Source organism: Phyllostomus discolor, chromosome 5 (assembly GCF_004126475.2).
Source record: "Phyllostomus discolor isolate MPI-MPIP mPhyDis1 chromosome 5, mPhyDis1.pri.v3, whole genome shotgun sequence".
NCBI classification, from domain to species: domain Eukaryota; kingdom Metazoa; phylum Chordata; class Mammalia; order Chiroptera; family Phyllostomidae; genus Phyllostomus; species Phyllostomus discolor.
This window is the reverse complement of record NC_040907.2, coordinates 39,047,984-39,071,319: the sequence shown is the minus strand read 5'-3', so window position 1 is coordinate 39,071,319 and position 23,336 is coordinate 39,047,984. Positions and strand designations below refer to the sequence as shown.

The following is a 23,336-nucleotide window of genomic DNA, read 5'->3' as shown; positions in this document are numbered from 1 at the left end:
GCCAAGGCCACATTAAATATTTTTGAATTTGAAAAATATTCAGGAAAAATACTTTCGCCTGTTTTTTTCTCCTAGTCTTTTGTTTCTTTTTTTATGTTTATTGATGGCTACACAGAATCTTCAAAATTTGATGTAGTCTTTATTTTTCCTAATGGTTTACAAGATCCATAACTTGCTTGAGAAATGTTCCCCCATTTCAAGGTTATAAAAATAACTCATTTTATTTTATATTTTACAGTTTTATTTTTAAAACTTAGTTCTTAAATTTATTTAAATTTATTTTTATATAAGCCCTGGCTGGCGTAGCTCAGTGGATTGAGTGTGGGCTGTGAACCAAAGCATCGCAGGTTCAATTCCCAGTCAAGGCACATGCCTGGGTTGCAGGCCACGGCCCCCAGCGACCGCACATTGATGTTTCTCTCTCTCTCTTTCTCCCTCCCTTCCCTCTCTAAAAACAAATAAATAAAATCTTTTTTTTTAATATTACCTTTTGAATTATATATTTTTAAAAAGATGTATTTATTTATTTATTTATTTATTTATTTTTAGAGAGGGGAAGGAGGGGAGAGAGAGAGAGAGAAAGAGAGAGAGAGAGAGAGAGAGAGAGACATCAATGTGCGGTTGCTGGGGGTTCTGGCCTGCAACCCAGGAATGTACCCTGGCTGGGAATCGAACCTGGGACACTTTGGTTCCCAGCCCGCGCTCAATCCACTGAGCTACGCCAGCCAGGAAAATCTTTTAAAAAAATAAATTTATTTTTATATATTGTGTAACACAGACGTCCAATTTTATTTTCTTTCAAATGGGTCACTGATTGTTGTAATCTTTTTTTACTATTTGATTTGTTGGCTTTGTCATATGTCACCATCCTGTGTGTGCATGGGTTTGGTCCTGAACTTCAGTTCCAGTCATTTGTTTGTCCGTTCATTCTCTGGCTATTCTTTACTGCTCCATTGTTTTAACTGTTGGTAAGGCTAATTCTTCTCACATCATTCTTTTCTCCAATTTTTTTTGATCATTCTCATTTTTCACTCTTCTGAACATAGTCAACATGTTAGGTTCTCCTGCAGAAAATCCCACCTGAGGTTGTGTATGGAATTGTGTTAAATTTATAGGTCAGTGTGTGGAGAATTTACATTTTTACAGTACTGGTCCTTTTTATTTAAGAAAATGGCATTTCATTTATTTGGACTTTCTTATATGTATTTTAGTAAAGTTTTATAATTTTCTTCATGGGCATCTTAAATTTTTTTTGTTAAAGGCACATTTCACTGCTTTCCCAACTGTTCTCTCCTTTTTCAAATAAAATTTTTTTGTATTGTATAATATGAACTTCAGAATCATTTTATCTAGTTCTCCAAAGAAGTTTTAGCAGCATGTTAGTATTATTTAAATTACATTAACTTTTTATAATAATTTAAATGGATTGACGTCTTTGTCAATTCTTTCTGTTCAAGAGTATTGTTTGTCTAGTTATTTATTTGTGATTTGATCAAATGGCTGTTTAAAGTTTTCTCCAACATAGTGAAGGGAATTTGTTTAAAGTTGAAGGGAAAAAAACCTTACATTTATTCCTAACCTTCACTGTCTTTTCTCAGGCAGTCTCAGCACTGGTGCAGCCCTTAGGGGTATGTGCAGAGTACCTCAACTCCTCAGTGGTTCAGGTAAGATTGGGCCATTTTACATTTACTTCAGAAAGTGATCTAAGAAAGACAAACAGTAATAATTATCTTTTTATCAGATTTGTTTAGAATTGTGCCTAATCCAGAGTAACTTCTAGTGAAAATAATTATCAGAAGAAAATTTAAAATGATTAATAATTCAAAGTCTAGGAGACTGCTAACATTTAAGGTTATTTACCTTTTCAATTTATCATTTCATAAATATAGTTTATATGTGATAGCATATATTTTTCTTCCTTTTCTTGCCTGTAAAACAGGCTGCATAATCCCACCCCCCCTTCACAGGATTGGTTAAGGATTCAGTACCATTATGCATTAAATTAGATCAGTTTTGAGCAACCCACGAGACTCACTTACTAGCCAGGTCTCTCACTGCGGAGTAACAGCTTGACAGCGCATCTTGTCTCATTCCCTCCCCCGCATGTGGTCAGTCAGCAGCTCGTACAACACTCAAGGCCCCGAGTATTCAGTGTTGTGTTGTTTAAGGCCTGTTACACTCTCTTGTTTCCTTTCCATATCAACTAACAAGTTTTACTGAATAAAATGTCCCATCAAAATTACCTCCATTTATTATTTTCTTTATAAATAAATGTGTGAAACCAATAACTTCCAGAGATTTTTAAAAAATAACTATAAATGATTTTAAAAGCACAGTGTCCTTTGGGGCAATGTTTTGTATGCACTATTCCTTTTTCCTAAAACCTAATTTACTTAAATTTTAACAAGGGAGATAATGCTTTTTCAGTAGGTTCTGGAAATTTCTTCTAAGTGTTAAATGCCTTCTTTAGATGTCCAAGTAATACTGCAAGATTTTCAAATGAAATGGAATGACTATGTATTTCTTCATTCTGGATATTAAACTCTTTAGAAACATCTAATGTTCTTTCAACTTATTAAGCATATAAATCATTAGTTTTGTAGCTGAAACAGATACAAAGAGGCAAAATAATTTGACTTTTTAATTTGATAAATAATAATTTAATAATTGTTTTTTAATAACAGAGCCAACATTGGATTTTTAAATGCATGCTCATTACCCATGCATTGCTCCATAGAAAGAGATTTAGCATAAATATTTCAGTTGCTAATTAATACTAAGTTCTCTAGAAATTACAGGTTTTGTAAATAAGCATAGCGTACTTCAAAAAGTAAAAAAGTATGTGAATTTCCAACCAAAACATATTTAACTTCATCTTCTTCTAATTATATCAAACTACCCCAAACTTAAATTCATACTATGTTCATACTGTGTTACTTGCCATAAATTAATAATTGTCTCTACCGTTTGTTACTTGTGTGATTTTGCAAGACTTACGTAACTTCTGTGCCTTGGCCGCCTTGGTTGGCTCTAAAATGGCAATGATAATCATGCCTATCTCAGAGTCTCAGTGAGAAATAGGGCTGGCACATGGTATAAGAGCAGTGTGACTTGCCTTTTACCCTACGAGCCCTCAGTCCTCACTGTATAATCAGTGTTAAGTGTAAGTGAAGATACTCTATTTGGTTAATTGCCTGATGTCATTTTAATTCATTGCTAATGTCTTCTTGGCTTTGACAGCTAAATATTGTTCATCTTCTCTCATCTCTAGATAACTTGTAAAAATCGTCTTACTCTGATGAAAGTGATCATTTATGTCTAGCTACTATTTGACTCCCTCTCACATACTGTTTACAGTTAGTTGCCTGATTATACTACTAGCCTGGAGCAGTGTTGTATGAGTCTCACCTATGGCCCCCATTTTATCAGCAAGCGAAAGCAGTACATGTAACAGCATCTGTTTTGTGGTCTGTGCTTATATTCATTTTTTAAAATCAAGTGCAATATGTTTACTTTATTAAAAAATAATACATACTCATGCTTAATGTTTAAAAGCTAGTCCATGTGGCTTTGGTTGCTCTTTAAAATCATCCTTCTAAGACAGTAATTGTAGGGATTGCACCCATGTAACATTGAAGAAGCTAAGGCCCAGAGTCAATTAAAGCTTTACTGGGAAGGGTATTAGCAATTTAGTGGCAGCTCTGCTACTAGAATTGCACTCTTTTCTTTGTGAAATGTGAATGGAGAATTATCTCCTCTCCGATTTTAGGACAGATTCAGGACTTTTTATTAAAGTAGCACTTTTTTTCTGCAGCCCATGCTCGATCCAGTCATCCACACTACAATCCAGGACGTGCGGAGTGTGGAGGAGAAGGACCTCAAAGACAAGGTGAGTGCTGTCTCCAGCAGGGAGGCCCCAGGGCCTGTTGCTCCATGGGAGCGGTGCCAGGACTCGGGGCCAGTTCACATACCATTGTTCTTTGGATTCTGGTCCCACACAGCTCACATCCAATTTCTAATTGAAAGATGCTTCTTCCTGAAGCACCAGTAGTTGATGTTACCTCAGTCAACAGAATGAATATAAGGTTCTCATGATATTCAGAATTTTACTAACATGTTGATTTGGATAATATTATAATTTGTATAGCAGTGAAGAAGCTTTAAAATAATTTAATACCAGAAGTTTACCCAAAGTTGTTTAAAGCAATTTTAACATGTAAATTTAACATTTCTCTGTCTGCCTTGAATTTCTGACAGGACTCTGTCCTTTCCTTTGCTCACCCATGTTTAGAAGCAAAATGTAGCTAGTTGACCATGTGGAGCATCAGACGCCACCAGATAGACCATCATCATTGAAAATGTCCTGTAATTCTTGTGTGTGCGTGTGTGTGTGTAAGAATTGGAATCAAGATGTTTTCATGTTTTCTTTTTTGTTTTTGTGTGCATGTAATGTGTTTTTATTCAAAGAGATTGGTTAGCATCCCCGAGCTCTTGTCTGCCATTAAGTTACTTTGCATGCGCTTCCAACCGGATCTGGTGACCGTGGTGGATGACCTGCGACTGGACATCCTGCTGCGCATGCTGAAGTCGCCACATTTTAGCGCCAAAATGAATTCCCTCAAAGAGGTAAGTTTTCCATTTGTTACTAGAAGACTTAAAGCACAGACACTTTCAGTTCTCCCCAAACTTGGGATTATCAATATAAAAATGCTGGGATACAAAGAAGAATAATTTCTCATAATTATACAGAAAAGAAATATGATTATATGTAAAATGCTGTATATGTTTATAATTGCCTGTTAATAAAGTGATCCTTTTATATTACAATCAAAATATGTTTTCTGAAATGTTTGGAATATTTAGTGCTTTTGTGAAATTTCCTAGAACATAATTTTTTGGCACATATTTATTTGCTACTTATTTTTTGCTTTAAAGGTACAGTTCCTTTTATTATATTTTAGATATGTGTTTACTTAAACCAAATCTTCTAACTGGGGTGGGACAAAACCAAAGTGACTGCAACTGTGATGATCTAAACAAAATAGAAATCATTTTCTGTAACTTCCCAAACTTTACATGAGCATAGTTGGTTTTGGTGAGTGACAGAGGGAACCAATACAGTTAAGTTATAATTCCAATGTTTTTCTTTCAGTTTTATATTAATTAGGAATCTTGACTGCGAGTGAGATAAGCTCGTCATAAACCATCTTAGGCTAGAGAAGTTTCATGGAAGAAAGCTGGGCTCTTTCACATGAATGAAGGATTGACTGGCCAAACCCTGTAAGGGGCAGGAACAATTAGAATTTGAAACCACACCACATCCAGGACTCTTTCCAAGTCTTAGCTCTGCTTTTCTGAGCATGTTCTTCCTCTACTGGCAGAGTGACATCTTTCATGGCCACAGATCGCTTCCATCGCCCTGGAGGGACTGGCACTTTCTCTCTGGTCCCAAGTATAGAATTTGGAGGACATGCCTTGATTGAAATTTGAGTCAGATACTTATTTCTGTGCCAGTCAGCAGTGGCCCAGGAAGTATGAGCTGTAAGAATGGCTCCATACTTTTTAAAAGAGGTGTCACAAGTAGTCTGTTAATGCCTAATAACTGGCCTTTGATACATTGTAGCTAATCATCAGATGATACTGTAACACTGTGAAAGTGACAGAATATATTTATGTGAAGATTTTGATTATGCATAATTTGCACTAGTTTCAGTCACAACAACACTGTTTTTCTAGGTAACCAAACTAATAGAAGATAGCACTTTATCCAAATCTGTGAAGAATGCTATAGATACAGACAGACTGTTAGATTGGCTGGTTGAAAACTCAGTTCTGTCAATCGCACTGGAAGGTAAGTCGCTTTAAAAAAATATTACCTAACACATAACTATAAATAATATATTTTTATAAAGTTTAAAAAATTGTTGCTTTGTATTAGCCTTTGAATGATCTTATAGAATGTTAATATTGCTTTAAATTACTAGGATCATATTTAGAAAGTCATTGTTCACTGTATCTGCCTGCCCCTCTGGTGCTTCTTCCCTTAGGTAACATAGACCAAGCACAGTACTGTGACCGTATAAAGGGAATTATCGAACTCTTGGGCAGTAAATTGTCTTTAGATGAACTCACTAAAATTTGGAAGATACAGGTAAGTTGATTAGACTTATTTTTGCCTTTTTCTGACATTTTCGTCATGAAGAGGAAGGAGAGTGAGCAGGAAAATGGAACTTCGATCTTGCTTGAACCACAGCAGCACCTCCGAAATTTCTCTCACAGCTTAGAGTTTCCATTAAGATTGTGTATAAGAAGGATCCTTCTACTCATGAGGTGTGTAACTACCGATCTAGTCTAGTCTTCTCATTTGAGAGATTAAAAAATGGAAGTCGTACTGCAGCTAGATAGCAGTTAGTGGCAGAGCTAGGAATAGGTGTGTCTTTTGCTTATCATTCCAGTGTTCTTTTAACTGCATTGCTTAACAGTTTTCATTAATAAGTTTTTCCCATTTAATTCTATTAAATGAAGATGATAGTAATATTTACTGAGTTTATAGATCTTACCTTACCAAACTCTCAGCATCTGTGACAGAATCAAGTATGCCCTTTATCTTCTTTTTCCTCCACTTTGCTAATAGTTCATTCTCCCACATTTCTGTCATTCTTTCTTAAGTCCCCTTTACTATCTTACTGTCTTCTCTCTTGTAAATAGGAGTTTATTTCAAGCCTTAGTCTTTTTTTTTAAAGATTTAATTTATTTATTTTTAGAGAGGGAATGGAGGGAGAAAGAGAGAGAGAGAGAAACATCAATGTGCAGCTGCAGGGGGTCATGGCCTGCAACCCAGGCATGTACCCTGACTGGGAATCGAACCTGCGCCACTTTGGTTCACAGCCCACGCTCAATCCACTGAGCTACGCCAGCCAGGGTCAAGCCTTAGTCTTTAGCCTCTGTTTCACTATATAAGCCTTCAGTAGTCAGTTTCATATACTCTTTGGCTTCAACACATTTGGATGTCGCCGACTCTCAGAATTATATCTCTAATTCAGACCTCTTCTTGGAGCTCCAGGGCATTATACCTAAATGCATAACTTACATGTTTACATTTGTTATCTCATAGGCATCTCGAATTCACTACGTCCAAACCTAGTGATTTTCCAATCTGTTTTCAGTGATGGTATTATTCTTCATTTAGTTGCTAAGCCAGAAAGAAGCCTGGAACTCACCTAGGCAGTATCTGCTTAATCACTCTCAGTCATGATCTAGTCAGGAAACAGAAACTGTGCTAGGCACTCCAAAGGGGATTGAAATCAGGGCATTGTTTGCAAAGGTGTCACTAGGATGGAAAAGTATGAGTGCTGCAACAGCCAACTGGGAAAAGGGGCATCAAGTCCAGGCAAAGGAAGCTGCCTTTGGAAGTTCTTTCACTGCCAGTGATGAACCTGACAGAGAGGTGACACTGCTACCAGGGGTTCTGGAATCCCATGAAATGCCATCACCTGTATCTAGTCTCTGAGCATAAACTAGAAACATTTCTTTCTTCCTCCTGCCTGTTCATCTCCTAGCAGTGCCTCCCACTGCTGGAACATAATGGGAGCACAGCTGGCAGGAGAAATGTAATTTGCAGGCTTCCAGTCTGACATTACAGAACAGAACATAGAAAGTTTAGGTGCAAAACTGGAAAAAAAAACAACAACAACAACAACAACAACCATTCCTGGGTCCTGTGAATTTTTCTTCCCGTGTCTTGACCTTAGTTGAATACTGGCATAAAATTTGTTTTGTTAAGTTTTGACTCCACACAGGTTGAGGACTATATATATATATATATATATATATATATATATGGTATCCCTACTACATTCAGTGAATGTATGTGTATAGCAGATAATTGAGCAAATTCTTACAAAATTGATTTTTTTTAAAGTCCTGTCTTTTAAGTCTCTCACATGGTGAATAGTGAGACATGACAGTTGTGACTGAGGTTTAAAGTGAATTTCAGTCATAAGGATTCACCATGGGGTCTGCATCTCTGAAGCAGAGACTTACTGTTCATGGAACCAATAAACATTAATTGAAACCATAAAATATCTGTGAGCAAAATAAAAAATGAGGCAGGTAAAACCCACAGCTGAGGCCATCAAGCTCATACGTGAAATACCAGAAGTGAGTATGTTTGTCCTGTAATGTAATCAGTTTATTTTTTTCAGCCAGTTAAAAATATTTTGTTCCCCTCTTGAAAGAATGTCAGATTGAGAATTTGATTCTCATCTCTTTTCACCCTGTATTTTTAAATATTTAAATATTTAATAAAAATATTAAATATTTTTAAATGTTAGTAATTTAAACAAGGCTAACTGGTAACCATTAATAATGGTTGTTTCATGTAGTCTCACCAATATATTGTGCAAGTGAATGCTAAGTAAACTAGAATGAATTTGTTTTTGTTACTGTTTACTTCTGTAAATTGCCAGGGAGAGGACTTAGGTTTTCCCAAGTTCCAAGACTTAACTTTCTCCTGATGTCTCTTTTCTAGTCAGGACAATCATCTACGGTGATCGAGAACATTCACACTATTATTGCTGCCGCAGCTGTCAAGTTTAATTCTGACCAGCTTAATCATTTGTTTGTTCTCATTCAGAAGGTATGTGTCCATTCAAACATCCTTATTTTAAAATTTTCTATTAATTTATTTTGAGGTCCCCTTCACTCTAAATTAGTAATGTTTAAATGTCCTCTTCTTAGTTTATTAAACTTTTTTTTTATCTGAAGTTTAAAGTTTTGCATATTCTGCCCATTTGGTGACACCACACAGTGCACTAATTCTCGTCTTTTCTGTCCTGCAGAGCTGGGAGACTGAGAGCGACAGAGTAAGGCAGAAGCTGTTAAGCCTGATTGGACGAATAGGCCGGGAAGCACGCTTTGAGACCACTTCTGGAAAGGCAGGGAAATCAAATGAATTCTTCTAGCTACAAATACTTATAGCAGTTTTATTTGTGTATTGGCTGGCTCATCATATGTGTTGTTATTGTAGGTGTTAGATGTGCTCTGGGAACTGGCTCATCTTCCAACCCTGCCCAGTAGCCTTATTCAGCAAGCCTTGGATGAACACCTGACAATCCTTAGTGATGCCTATGCGGTGAAAGAAGCAATCAAGAGGAGTTACATCATCAAGTGCATAGAAGATATTAAAAGGGTTGGTTTACCTTTGGTCTGGTTTTGTTGTTATAACAATAGTACTGTTGGAGTAATTAGAGCCAAATAATTTTCCTCCCCTATTATGTAATTTAAACTAAATGTCTTTTCTGGAAGCTCTTAACTTTTAGAGTCCAAGATTAGGACATTATTAGTACTGCTTTTACCAAGTCACTTACATATCTCTTAATAATTTTTCAGCCTGGAGAATGGTCAGGTTTGGAAAAAAAGAAGGATGGATTCAAGGTAAGAATCTGTAGGTGAAACCAATTAAGAGGTATACTAATTTAATAATTCCTTTTAATAAATTACATCACAATTTAAAGATATGTTTTTGTGTTTCTTAGACTAATGTGCAGTACAAACTGCTGTTTAAATATTTATGGCCTATGCTTTATTATTTAAAGCTTAGGGAGTCATTGACTCTCAAAGGGGGAAAAAAACCTAGAATCACTTTCAGAGTAGTTTTATTGTGTTATTTTTTGTTATCTTCATAAAATTATAAGAAATTCAACTTAGTCTTTTTTTTTAATTAATTCCAAAATACAGACAACTTTAGTAAGTACAGTGGATTCTAAGTAAATATTATGCCCATTTTTCTCCCATAAGGGAGAAATGGAGGAACGTTCATAGAGAAAGAAGGAAGAGAGAAAGAGCCCTTGGCCAGGTAGCTCAAATGAATGTATTTGAGTGGAACAACAAACTGATGTCTCTCTCTCCCTCCCCCTTTCTGAAATCAATAAAATTTAAAATTTATAAAAAGTGATTCATTTGGGGCTGGCACATGATCTTTTTTTAGATGCTTAATTCAGATGTGTTCCTAAAGTAATTCCTCTTAGGCAAGCAGTTAATGGGTGAGTGCCTGCTGCTGGGGCTCCACTTTAGAAGGAGGTAGGCTTGGGTAGTGAGTGCAGGAGGAGCTGGCCCTGTGCAAGCCCTCACCTTCAGGGCTCTGGCCTCCAGGTTCCAGTGGGCTTCCAGACCGTCCTTTGAAAGGGTGGTTAGCAGAGGAACCACTGATCATTGTTGCTGTCCTGTTGCTGCAGTCCTCAGAGGTCAGGTCTCTGCTCTGAGGGGGCTGATCACAGTGTCTGCTCACTGGGACTCCCTCACTGGGACTCGCATCCGAGGTGCTACGTCCCGCTCAGAGGAGCCGTGTTCTCCTCCCCGGTGGGCCCTCGGGTTGGGGTTGCCCAGCAGTGAGAGGGATTTCACTTTATTGTCAACTTAAAAGGTGGTGGTAAATGGCTAATGGCTTAGTAATTTCACTGGTGAGTCACTTTTCTTGGCTTTCACTAAGAGGTATTTCTTTAAAGATCTCGACTACTGCTTATTGTCATTGGTATATTCCAAGACTCTCAGCTCTTGTTAATAGGCTTTGGTAATTCAGTGGACTTTTAAGAACTTGTTGTGTTACACCTCTGACACTGAAATTTGAGCAAGTGAGTTTCATACATATTATCTAGCTTTAGAGATTTTAAAAGTTGTTCACAAACTGGAGCTGCTAATGCTCAGGTTATGAGGAATTACGCCTTCAGTTCAGCAACATTGCTCTCTTTCTCCTCAGATGCAATTTGAATTTTTCCAGCTTTCTCAGTTCAGTGATTCAGATAATTTAGCAGCATCTGTCTTTATGATTGAAACTCATCCAGAGTTAAGAAGTTTAGGTCCTTCAATAGTAAGAGGAAAAGGGTATTTATAGAAAAAGGGTCTTCTTAGTAACAGATACATTTCTTTGTGGATAATGAAGGTCAAAGCTGAAGGGACTTCTCCCAACCTCCAGGAAAATGACTTTGAAAACCAGAAAATCCTTCCTGACCTCTGTTCCTTCCTTGTTGCCACTAAGCATTACTTAGCTTTTCTACCCAGTAGCATCACCACATCTTTATTGCTTCTCTTTGCAGTCACTTCATTCCAGAACGATGTTTCATAACAAAACTCAAAAAGTAACAGGGAGAATTTTGGAGTCATTTCGTGAGTCTTGAAAGGAATATTCTTCCTTTTATTTCCCACTGCTCCCAATAAAGAAATTCTGATGCATCATTTCATTCCAAATAATAATATCTTGCATTTATAAAGCACTTTTCAGTTGACTAAGTGCTTTTGCAGATATTCTTTTAAAGTACACGTGGCTGAAGGAGGGCAGTGGGAAGATCTGAGCCCCCTGGACATGACTCCAGGCAGGGGGGTGAATTATATACTGCCACTAAAGGTGTTTTTCTATGCTATGCCCTTTCCTGCCAGGCAGCAAGGTGGGCTGACTTGGGGATTATGTCTCCCTGCCAGGCTACACAGAAACTAAGCAAAGGGTAAGACAAGATCACCCACCTCTTACTCCCCTCCCACCCTCAGCTACCTCTCTTCCTCCAACTGATTCCCTGTCCCTCTGCTTTTGACACTCTTAAAATTCCCAAGTTCCACTGTTGTGTTCAGAAATTCCAACCTTTATTGCTTAACATTATTTCTGTAGATTCTGTCAGGATACCCTTGGCTTCCTTGGTCCTCTTTCCTTTGCTTCCTTTATACTCTCCACTGTCCACCCAACCCCCTCCATCTTATTTCACTTTTCTCCTTCAATTAAAAAGTTGAAATGTACTCATCTAAAACAAATGACTAAATCAAAAAAATCGTATTTACTCAATGAGTGGTGTTCGCATATTCCTGAAGTGATTATCTTAAGAAGGCCTCCTCGTTCAGAGCCTGGCAGCCTTTCAGTGAATGTCGGTCCCCTTCCTCTCACTTCCTCCCTTTTGCCCACAAGTACACTATAATCCTCACCCGTGGTGGAGTGGCCTCTGTTTGCCGAATCACATAACTGAAAGTTAAAAGTAGCAAGATGTCCTCAGTACATTCTCACAGTAATGTTAGCACAGGAGGAAACACTTTTTTAAAAATGTTCTCCTGTGTAAAAATTTTTACTTTGATTCTAGATAAATTGCTAGGTCTGAGTAAACAAGACAGATGAGCAAGTGGGGGTGTGTAGCTTTCAGAAAAGAGAACTCAAGAAAGAATATGAAAGTTTCTTCAAGTATTGAGAGTATTGTTATAGAGAAGTTTTATTCAACTCAACTTTTTATGGCTCCTAAGAAGTTATGGGATGGCATGTTTCATTATGATAGGTCAATGATAGTGAGAATAGCCTGAAATAGAGTGCACTACCTCCTGAGTTCCTCATGACTAGAAATACTAGGAGACTAGTTGTTTAACAAAAACGAGTAAGAGGAATTTAGGCATAGACTTGTAGGTTAAACTAGTTGACCTCTAAGGCTTCATCTCATGTCAGGAGTCTAATTTGGACATACCATTAACTCCTACTCATGAAGCCGCAGCTCCATCATTTGATATTATCAGATATGTTCATTTTAATTGTCCACCTTAGTTTTTTGCCTCTTTTGTGAGTGGAGAAAGAGGAACTTAAATTTTTCTTGTAACTTAACAGATGTCATAGATATGATAGAATAAATAATATCTGTCCTATCTGCTAAACTTTAGAAAGGCCATATTAGAAATACTTTTTAAATTCCAGTTTTATCTGTTTTTTTTTTTCATTCATTTTGATAGTGAGCTACCTTCAAAGGATAATTTTTAATGTTGAAAAAATTCTAATCATAATTGACTTAGTTGGTCATAATGATGCTTTTTAATATGTCACATTATGTGCTAAAGGGTTTATATTTATATCCTTCTGTTTGTCATCCTTTTGGAAGGTATCAGCTTGGGCCTAAGCCTTAGAGTTTTAATCCCTGTCATTTTGCAACTTTTATATTTTAGCAGAAATATTCTAGCTAGTCTCACAAATAGTTGGCCTTTATTACAGAGTGGGGCAAAAGTGGGTTTACAGTTGTTGAGTGTGCAAAATAGTTTATTCTGGTATTACTATTTATTATTATTTATGTGTATTACAACTGTAAACTTACTTTTCCCCACCATGTATATACCTTATTTCTTTGATTCTAAGATGCTAGATTTAATAAGTTTATAAAGAAGTAAAAAAGAAACTACGTTTTACTTTTACAATACATTTGTTTAGATTTGCATTCAGAGATTATCTCAGCTTCCTTTGGACCAGTGTGCACAGCTTCACTGTGGCACGCTACTTTTCATTATTATCCTAGTGTTCTTGATCTCTTTGAAATCTTTACAACTGACTATAATTTTGAGACATGTTGAAGATTATGTAGTTTTGTGTCCTTGTCCTTTCTTATAAAACTCATGCTGCCTTTAATCATTAAATTGTGCATACTACATGTTAAACAACAACTCTGAAATTAAGGCTCACCTTTAGACAGAGATGTTTAGTGCTGAGTGATACAGTGCTTCACAAGGTATATGAGTCTATCACACCAAATTCCCATCTTCAAAAATGCTTTAGTAGTCTGAGGCCCCTGGCAGTTTTCTTTGGTTTTAACTGAATTGGCAGACATGACAGGCCTGTCAGTTTCACATTATAGTATAATCTTTTTGACAGAATTTAAGTAACAAATCAGTGATCTAAATTTAAGTTAAAAAGCTTTCCTAAGTTGGTGTTTCCTATACCAAGTGATAAATACAGTGACAGGTAGATGAACAGATATTTTCTGTACATAGCTAAGTTTGCACATACTTAAGTAAGGACAACTATATCACAGCCTACTCCTACACCTAGGGGCTAGTACATTTCTTTTGGCATAGTTGTAAGAAGCATCAATTTCAGAACTTGAAATTTATAAAACCTGTATCTTAGAATCCAGGAAATACAGTATTGGCTGACTGATTGGCTAGTCTTTAGGAAAGCCAGTATTGTTTTGGCAATTGTGTCCTCACATTTACATATTCTCACATTTACACATTAGTAGGATATTCTTTACAAAAGACATCAAAAGTGTTTGTCACCCCATAGGGGTATTTATCTCACAGAAGGACTTGAAGCAAGGCTTTACAAAAAAACAAAATCTAGCCTTTAAAATAAATGCTCAGGATTTAAACTTCTACTCAGTTGCTTTAGACTTCTTTGATCAGTTGATTAATAGTGTTTAACCTGGTCCTCTTACAAATTTTATAATGAAATCTCATAGCTGTAAGATGCTATTTATTAAAAAGCAGTTCTCTTTTTAAAGGCGAGCGTCGGGCTTTTCAGATGTGTACTGGGAAAATCTGGATTGTCCTGTAGCAGTTTCAGAGCTAGTACATTTGAAAGTGTTTTGAAAAATATAAAGTATAAGTATAAAGTGGCTGTAATAATTAATAAAATTTTTTCTTATAAAATTGTTTTAACTCGGAAATACAAGCAGATTGTGAATACTTAATATTTAGGCCACTATCAGTGTCTTGATCATATCATTGATATCTTAATCATGTAAGTATAGAAAACCACATTTTTATACCATTTTACTTATCAGCCAGTTCAGCTTATCTGAGTTAAGCTATTGCCATTAATTTATTTTATCAACATGTCCTGACAGCCTGTGCTACTTAATCTATCCTCTGAAGTTGCTAATTCCTTGTCTGTTTTTTGCTGATGTACCCTGTACATTTGCTGTCACTTCACACCCACTCCTGTTTGCAGTTCTTGGCCTTAGGAAATTGCATGCAGAATAAGAAATTGAAGACTGAATTATGAATGCATGGAGATAAGCTGTAAATGAGCAATGTGAGGAGGAATATAATAGAATGTGCAACAATGAAGCCTAATTGACTTGGAAATTTTTCATAGCTAATAAATTATGTCTGCCATTTATTTCTAAATTTAATTAATGTAACTTCTTTTCAACTCTAGTCATCTCAGCTTAACAATCCTCAGTTCGTATGGGTGGTGCCAGCTCTGCGTCAGCTCCATGAGATCACCCGCTCGTTCATCAAGCAAACCTACCAAAAGCAAGACAAGGTAAGAGGATAGAATAGCTGTACCTGATTATTATACAGTTATTTATGTAACATTTTATAATAAAACATAATTAAGATTGCTGAGTCTTATAGTCACTATTTTACATTTTATGATTATTACTATAATTTATTTGTATTATTTAATAATTTTGAGTTTAAGCATCATTCCTCTTTTCTATGGAAATTTTCTTTTGCTGTACCCTTGATTTTCTTTTTATTTCCTTAAAATATTGAAATAATTAAGCCAGTTTTTAAAAGTATGTTTGAAATTTGTTTGAAAAGACTTATTTTATATTGCAAAAAGATAAGTGTGATTAAGGAACTAGAACTTCCTCGATGTGATATACTCGGGAAGAGTGATCTTGAAAGGTACAAAAGAAGTGAAATCGTTTTGTTAAAAGGATTACTTTAAAAAAAAGAATCTCTTTTAGAAGCTAAATTTAGCAAAGAAGTTTATTAATTCCTTAGTAAATGTACATTCCAGATTGCTTTTATTTGGTTTTATGTAAGAAATGTGAGTGAAGAAATCCTACTTGCTATCACTCACCTAGGACTACATACTAACACAGAAGTTTGTATTAAAGTGACACAATAACTGTAAATTCTCATACCATTTTTGTTTTTTGTTGTTTTTGCCAAGAGCATTATTCAAGACTTGAAGAAAAACTTTGAAATAGTGAAATTGGTAACGGGAAGTTTGATAGCTTGTCATCGACTTGCGGCAGCCGTGGCGGGACCTGGAGGCTTAACTGGCGTGACACTGGTGGATGGCCGCTACACATACCGAGAGGTACTGGCCTATGCTTTCGATTCATGATTTGCACGTTCATTTGGACTTTTTACACTTGAACTACTAAGATGATATTTATTGGATGTATTTATGAAGAGGTAGCATGAGGTATCTTTATAGTGATGGAACAATTTTTTTTTTAATCCTCACCCAAGGATATAGTTACTGCTTTTAGAGAGAGAGGAAGGGGGGTCAGGAGAGAAGGAAAGAGAAACACTGATCAGTTTCCTCCTGCACACTCCCCAACCAGGAATTGAACCCACAACCTAGGTATATGCCTGGACTGGGTATCAAACCCACAACCTTGGTGTACAGGATGACATTTCAACCAGTTGAGCAACCCAGCCAGGGCAGTGGAATAGTTTTGCATCTTTACTGTAGTCATTTCAAAATAAAAGTTTAGAAAATTGATATCTGTGGGTAAATTACCTAAGACCTACATATGATAAAGTAACAAAAATAAACATCTTTTTTTTTACTTTGACATGAAATACTAATTGTCAATTCTCTGCATAGTTGTTTCTGTTTTTAAATCAAATGATTAGTAGTAGTATATTTTAAGTAGAAAAAAACCTGAACTCACTAGTTGTGAGTTTGTGGTGTTTTACTTTGAGATTGATGAAATTATATTTTATTTATTGTCATCTAAAGTCAGCTGAATTTCTAATAGATTTGATGTAGTTTCTACTACATTGTACTGTTAACTTGTAAACAGATTTCTCACATGACTTTACCCTGAATTATATGAAAAAGGATTAGATAGAACTATTTTTTTTTATTTTAAAGTTTCGGTGTTTTGTTTTAATTTTGCTTTTAGGTATGAATGCCTGGAGTTAAATAATTATCATCTCTTTTTGCAGTATTTAGAGGCCCATCTAAAATTTCTGGCATTTTTCTTGCAAGAAGCTACGCTATATCTGGGTTGGAATCGTGCCAAGGAAATCTGGGAGTGTCTTGTGACTGGCCAGGATGTTTGTGAATTAGATAGAGAGGTAAGCAAATGGTGCTGTGGACAGAGTAAGATAGAAGTCAGATTTATGTTTCACATTTTGTGTGTGTGTCTTACATCTTAGGTTCTAAACACTTTTCAGTTTACTAAGCATACATTTATATTAATAGGCCAGGGCAAGTGCTAGAAAAATCTTTATTTATATAGTTTTTTCCAAGGTATAAATGAAAGTGTGAGTATTTCCGTAATTATGATACCATTCTGTGTAAAACCAAAATCAGCCAGTTTAAGTACAGCTAAAGAATTCTCAATATATCTTTTAGTTTCTTTTTCCTGTCACATGAAACTAATTTTAAGTTACCAAGAGAAAACAGAGCTCCTGTAATGATGTTGTACCCCAGAAACACCAAAGAAGAATGAAAGCCTAGACAGATTTTTAGAACTATAATCAAACAGCTGAAAATAGGTGAAACCAGAAGCTCAGTACCTGTTTCAACATTGACTAGCAGTGAATCGCTGTTTTTTCCTCTCATTTTATGGAATAATATTAGTTACTTCATGGAATTGTTGAAAAGACCAAATATGTGATAGTTCTTAGCACAGTGCCTGGCACATATTAAGGCTTATTAATAAATGTTTGTGGAAAAACCCAAGTACATATAAAATTCAAAGTAAGAGTATATTTTCATTATCTGTGGGAAAGATTGCTGGTAATTTAATGCTTTATTTAGTCCAGAGTTCTAAGCATTTCAGTTTTGAGTGGTATTTTGGCAGTGTAAGTTTTTGAAGAATTAAAAATAATTTATCTTTACTGCCCCAATTCAGAATTCATATTTCCTTGACATGAATTTTAGTTACAGAGTCATATTTGTCTTGATCCACAGATGTGTTTTGAATGGTTTACAAAAGGGCAACATGATCTCGAGAGTGACGTTCAGCAGCAGCTCTTTAAAGAGAAAATTCTTAAATTGGAGTCATATGAAATCACTATGAATGGTAGGAAAAAACATAAATTCATTTTTTCAGTTCTTTAAAAAGTTTTATTCTTTCCTCCTTTCCTTCTAAGCCAATGTCTCAAAAGCAGCCAGTTTGGAATACCTTTGTGCTGTTTATATACACAGATAGATTCCTTTTTATATAAATGTTATCTTATAATAATGTTTTAATTATACGGCCTGATAACTCATATTATCAAACTGTCTTTTCTTGAGGTTACTTAGTACAAAAGTGAGTCACTTAAATTTATCCAAGTACAGGAATCTTCCTTTTAGGTGTTTCTTGTAATTGAAAACTTTTTATTGAGATATAATTCATATACTATAAAATTTACTTTTTAAAAGTGTACAATTAGTGGTTTTTAGTATATTCACAAAGTTGTGCAACCTTTACCACTTTCCAATCCCAGGACATTTTATCATCCCCAAAAGAAATCCTGTACACACTAGCAGTTGCTCCCTGTTCCCTGCCCCCAGTCTCCAGTCCATTTCTTTATCTTTATGGATTAGCCTAATCTAAACACTTCATAGAAAAGGAATTGCACAATATGTATCTGGCTTTTTTTATTATGCTGAGACATAATGTTTTCAAGGTTCACCCACGTTGTAGCATGTTCTTCATTCCAGTGAGGCCAAATAATATTCCACCGTAAGACTATACCACATTTTGTTTAACCATTCATCGGTCCATGGATATTTGGGTTGTTATCAACTTTTTGGCTATTATTAATCATGCTGCTACAGACATTCATGTACAAGTTTTGTGAACACAGGTTTCATTTCTCTTAGGCATACACCTAGGAGTGAAATTGCTGTATCAGATAATTAGCATTTGAGAAACTACCAAATTGTTTTGCAACATGGGATTTTATAATCCCACTGGCAAAGTATGAGAATTTCATTTTTACCACATCCTCACCAGTGTAGACAGTACTAGTCTGTGTTTGTTTCTTTACCGTCCTAGTGGGTATGAAGTAGTGTCATGTGGTATTGATTTGCATTTCCCTGAAGATTAATGACATTGACTATCTATTCGTGTGCTTAATAGCCATTTATATATATTCTTTGGAGAAATACCTTTTCACATCTTTTGCCCATTTTAATTAGATCAGTTGTCTTTTTATTGTTGCATTGTAAGAGTTCTGTGTATATTCTGCATGCTAGCTCCTTGTCAGAAATACAATTTGTGAATTTTTGTGCCGTTCTATGGGTTGTCTTTTCACTTTTTGGGTAGTCCTTTGAAGAATGGAAGTTTTTCATTTTGATTTAGTCCAATTTATCTACTCTTTTCTTTTGTTACTTGTGCTTTTGGCACCATATCTAAGAAGCCATTGCCTAATCCAAGGTCTTAAAGATTTGCAGCTATGTTTTGTCCTGAGCATTTTTGTTTTAGCACTTGAAATGCTTTGACTGTTTTCATTGATTATGTCTGCGTTGCTTACAGCATGTGAACTTATCTGACATTCTGTAATTTCAGGTTTTAACTTATTTAAGACTTTTTTTGAAAATGTGAATCTCTGTGACCACCGATTGAAAAGACAAGGGGCTCAGTTGGTAAGTACACTACTCTCAAATCTGGCTAGCTTAGATCATCTAGTAAAACCTGACATTCTGCAAAAGTGTGTTACAATCGAGATAAAACGTGGATTATTCTAAAGAATGTGTATCCTTTGTCTGCTGTTTTCTGCATTGACGATAACTGACTTCCCAAGTCCCTCTGCTTCTTGCTGATCTCTGGGGCAGCCAGCAGCTCCCGTGGCTAGGTAAACGCCAAGTAAGGTAGTTCTGCTTACCTTCCCACTCCTCAGATCAGTCCACACGTTCCTAAAAAAGTAAGAGTCTTCACTTCTGGGATCGAAGTGGCAAGGATTTGGGGAAAGACATTTAAGAGCAGACGACGAAGCAGAAAATGATCTATAGCAGGGACATCAAACTCATTTTCACCAGGGGCCACATCAACCTCCCGGTTGCCTTCAAATGGCTGAAATAATTTTAGGACTGTGTAAATGTAACTAATCCTTAACTGTTAAGGAATTGAAATTACATTCAGCCCTTTGAAGGCAACTGGGAGGCTGATGTGGCCCCTGGTGAAAATGAGTTTGACACCCCTGATCTGTAGAATGTATACAGCTGTTATTTACATTTACATGTGCACCTTTAAAAAGAAAGGCAAAAAATAACTCTGTTTTCCCAAGACTACTCATGACCTGGTTTCCTGGATGGTAAGTGTTTTTACAGAATCTTCTAAGCTCTTGGGAAGACTGAATTGAGCTCCAGGGATTAGTAGCTACTTCTAGCTTGACTTCATTTCCTTTTGAAGAAAAGCTCCTGAAGATGGCACCCATCTCTTGCCAATGCTATTTCTGCATCAGTAGTTCATTCGGGCGGAGGTCTAGTGTGGGTGTATGGGTGCCTGGAAAAAAGTCTTCACATTTCTTCTGGTTCCCTTAGAGGTGGCCCAGTGTTTCTGCTGTTGGTTGGGTTTTGTTTTAAAGTTACATATTGGTACAACAGCATTCTTGTATAGCTTGATTTTTGCAGCCTTAACCATATTAAACTAAAGAGGTAGGAACTTACGCTGTAACTGAAAATGGTTGTAACTCTGTGACCTTGGCATACGGTATAATTTGTTTTCTTTTGAACAGTATGTAGAAAAGCTGGAATTGATAGGAATGGATTTCATTTGGAAAATAGCCATGGAATCACCTGATGAAGAAATTGCAAATGAAGCTATTCAGTTAATCATAAACTACAGTTATATTAATCTAAACCCCAGGTTAAAGAAGGTGGGTGTCTATGGGAAGAAGGTCCTCAAACACAAAAGGGCAGAAAATATATTATATATTTTTTATTTACAAGTTGGCATACCTGAAAATTGGCTTCTTTATTTTGACATTTGTCCTTAATGATTACAGCTAAATGCCAGACTAATTTTAATTTTCATATACATCTTTTAGGATTCTGTATCGTTACATAAGAAATTCATTGCTGATTGCTACACAAGATTAGAAGTGAGTAGCAATTTTTAACTGTTTTTTTAAATAAATGTTTTGGGTTTTTTCCTTTTATAATTTTATATTTTGAGATCATGTGTAATGTTGATATTTATGGCTGGATCCTATTGAAGACAGTACCATACTGTAACATGGGGAATAGACATTTGCCTCAACGCCCCAGTGTAGAAGTGTAGTCTGTAGGAGATGTTTCTTCTCCCACCACCGCCCCTCTTCTCTGCTTCACCCACCCCTCTGAGGGAATGGGAACCTGTTTTCTTAAGGTAGACAGAAAACAGGTCTCCTGTACGTTTCTGTCTTTGGAAAACAGGTCTCCTCTATGTTCCACATTTCTAATAGATTGTTCTTTTCTTGTTCACTTTCTGGCCCAGAAATTTTATACAGGCACCTGTTCCTTTTCCTATCCTTCCCTACATTCCACCTAGTTTATATTATAAATGCTATTAAAGGCCACAGTAGGACACTCAGTAGGGTGATGTTGGCTGCCTTTGTCCATTAGAAGCCTGCTGTGTAATACTGCTGTCTTACATGTGAGGCCTTATTTCCAGCATATGATGAAAACATTAAAGATTTATTTTCTTTCTTAATTTGTGCTTGTTTTTATGTCTAATAAAGAGTATTTCAAAAACAAAATGCTACTGCCCCCAAATGTTAATGAGTTAGACATTTTGGTGATGAATGTGTGCTGGAATCTATGTAGGATTTTCCAAGTCCAAATTAAGTCTCCATAAAAACATTTAAAGTATTCAAGTACCCCTAAATGAGGTCCTGTGTATTACATAAGTTGAACAGTAGTTCTCGACTGGAGTTATTTCATTTCCCACAGATCACTTGGCAATGATTGGAGACCTTCTTGGTTGTCACAGTTAGAGGGGTCCTACTGGCACCTGCTGGTTGTGAGCAGGGGTCAGGGATGCTGTTGAACATCCTGCAGTGCCCAGGACAGTGTTCCACAACAAAAACGTGTCCAGCCCAAAATGTCGATAGAGCTGAGTTGGAGAAACCCTGATAAAGAATTATTTCTTATCTCATAGGCAGCCAGTTCAGCACTTGGTGGCCCTACTCTAACACATGCTGTGACCAGAGCAACAAAAATGCTTACAGCGACTGCCATGCCGACTGTAGCAACATCAGTTCAGTCTCCATATAGGTAAGAGATTGCAGAAGTTACAACAAATACACAATATTTAAATATGTATCAGTTTAAAAAATAATTGGCCTCTTTTCCACCCCATGGAGATTTCTCCATTTTGATTTCCTCATTTTCCTTCATAATTTTTGCCAACAGTCATGTCCTGGGAAATTACATGTTTCCCACTGTATACCCCAATTTTGTGTCTCTTTAGAAGATTCGAAGGTCATCATAATCATCCAAGTATTGCTCTGCTCCTACCCCTCTACCTAGTAGATAAGGTGTGATTTTTTTTTATTCACTTAACTTTTACTCTGTGTAATAGTGATCTTCTCTACGATGATGGAATAAACATACAGTCATTGCATGAAGAGTAATTTTTTAAGCTTGAAATATTTACTTAGACATCTTGTAAATTTTCTCCTTGAATAGTCAAATCCAGGGCATTAATAGCATAAGCAAAATGAAGTGGAAGATGGTGATTAATTAAAATTGTACAGTATAATATAATCATAGTTAAAATATTATCACTTAAAATTATTTTTCAAAATAATTTTTAATGAGAGCTTTATCCTGAGATATTTGGCATTTTTTACTGTATTTTTTTCTGTCACCCAATGATACGTTTTTATTAATTTTAGAGAAAGGAAAGGGGGGAGAGAAACACAGAAACAGAGAAACATAGATCAGTTGCCTTCCACAGCCTAGGTATGTGCCCTACCGAGAATCAAACCTGCGACCTTTTAGTGTATGGGACAATGCTCTAACCAACAGAGCCACCTGGCCAGGGCCAAAATACTTGCATTAAAACCGAATTGGCATTGTCTCTCAATCACATTGCTGTGTTTATGTTTCAAATATCAGTGAAATCTGAGTGCAGCATTTGCTGTAGTTCTTTGATATAGTAAGTAGAATAGATAAACACTTAGAAATGTTAGGTTGAAGTAACTAGAAGATTTTTGTGAGGTTTTATGAGCCTTTCATTACTAGTAAGCCACCCCAAATCAATGGTACCCGTGAAGCGTTGGCAGGTGCTCATAGGTCTCTGCACCTCTGCACCTCTCTGCATCACTGCTGCCCTCTAGTGATGATACTCGTGCAGTCTTCTCAGCTCCTAGACTGACTTTGTGTGTGCATGTGTTTGTTTTTGTTTACAGTTGGGGATATTCCTTTTCTTTTTAAAGCCTTCTTTTAGAAATGGAATCCTTGCTCACAGTCTTTGTTATCTTTTTAAAAATGAATTGAGTGCCATATAGTGATGCTTTATTAGAAAGACGCCAATAAAATTCAACCCTCTAGAACCTCTTTTTTAAATGACAGAAGGTGATTGTACCTGATGAGAACACTTCACATGACTTTTGCATTCCCACATTCTTGGAAGTATATCTCAAATAGACTTTCATTA

The 23,336-nt window shown here is 36.1% G+C and overlaps 1 protein-coding gene across 3 annotated transcripts in view; it reads left to right on the top strand.

Moving 5' to 3' along the window:
• The window catches only part of USP24 (ubiquitin specific peptidase 24), a 131,931-nt gene that overhangs the window by 39,412 nt on the left and 69,183 nt on the right, over positions 1-23,336 (top strand). For all 3 annotated transcript variants that reach the window (XM_028513085.2, XM_036026155.1, XM_036026156.1), the window contains exons 8-24: positions 1,599-1,664; positions 3,815-3,889; positions 4,468-4,626; positions 5,737-5,851; positions 6,048-6,151; positions 8,531-8,638; positions 8,841-8,936; positions 9,029-9,190; positions 9,391-9,435; positions 14,945-15,052; positions 15,692-15,841; positions 16,702-16,833; positions 17,675-17,786; positions 19,263-19,339; positions 20,431-20,571; positions 20,743-20,796; positions 21,834-21,949. In XM_028513085.2, the coding sequence (XP_028368886.1) occupies positions 1,599-1,664; positions 3,815-3,889; positions 4,468-4,626; positions 5,737-5,851; positions 6,048-6,151; positions 8,531-8,638; positions 8,841-8,936; positions 9,029-9,190; positions 9,391-9,435; positions 14,945-15,052; positions 15,692-15,841; positions 16,702-16,833; positions 17,675-17,786; positions 19,263-19,339; positions 20,431-20,571; positions 20,743-20,796; positions 21,834-21,949 (1,820 nt within the window). The remainder of the gene's footprint in view (positions 1-1,598; positions 1,665-3,814; positions 3,890-4,467; positions 4,627-5,736; positions 5,852-6,047; positions 6,152-8,530; positions 8,639-8,840; positions 8,937-9,028; positions 9,191-9,390; positions 9,436-14,944; positions 15,053-15,691; positions 15,842-16,701; positions 16,834-17,674; positions 17,787-19,262; positions 19,340-20,430; positions 20,572-20,742; positions 20,797-21,833; positions 21,950-23,336) is intronic.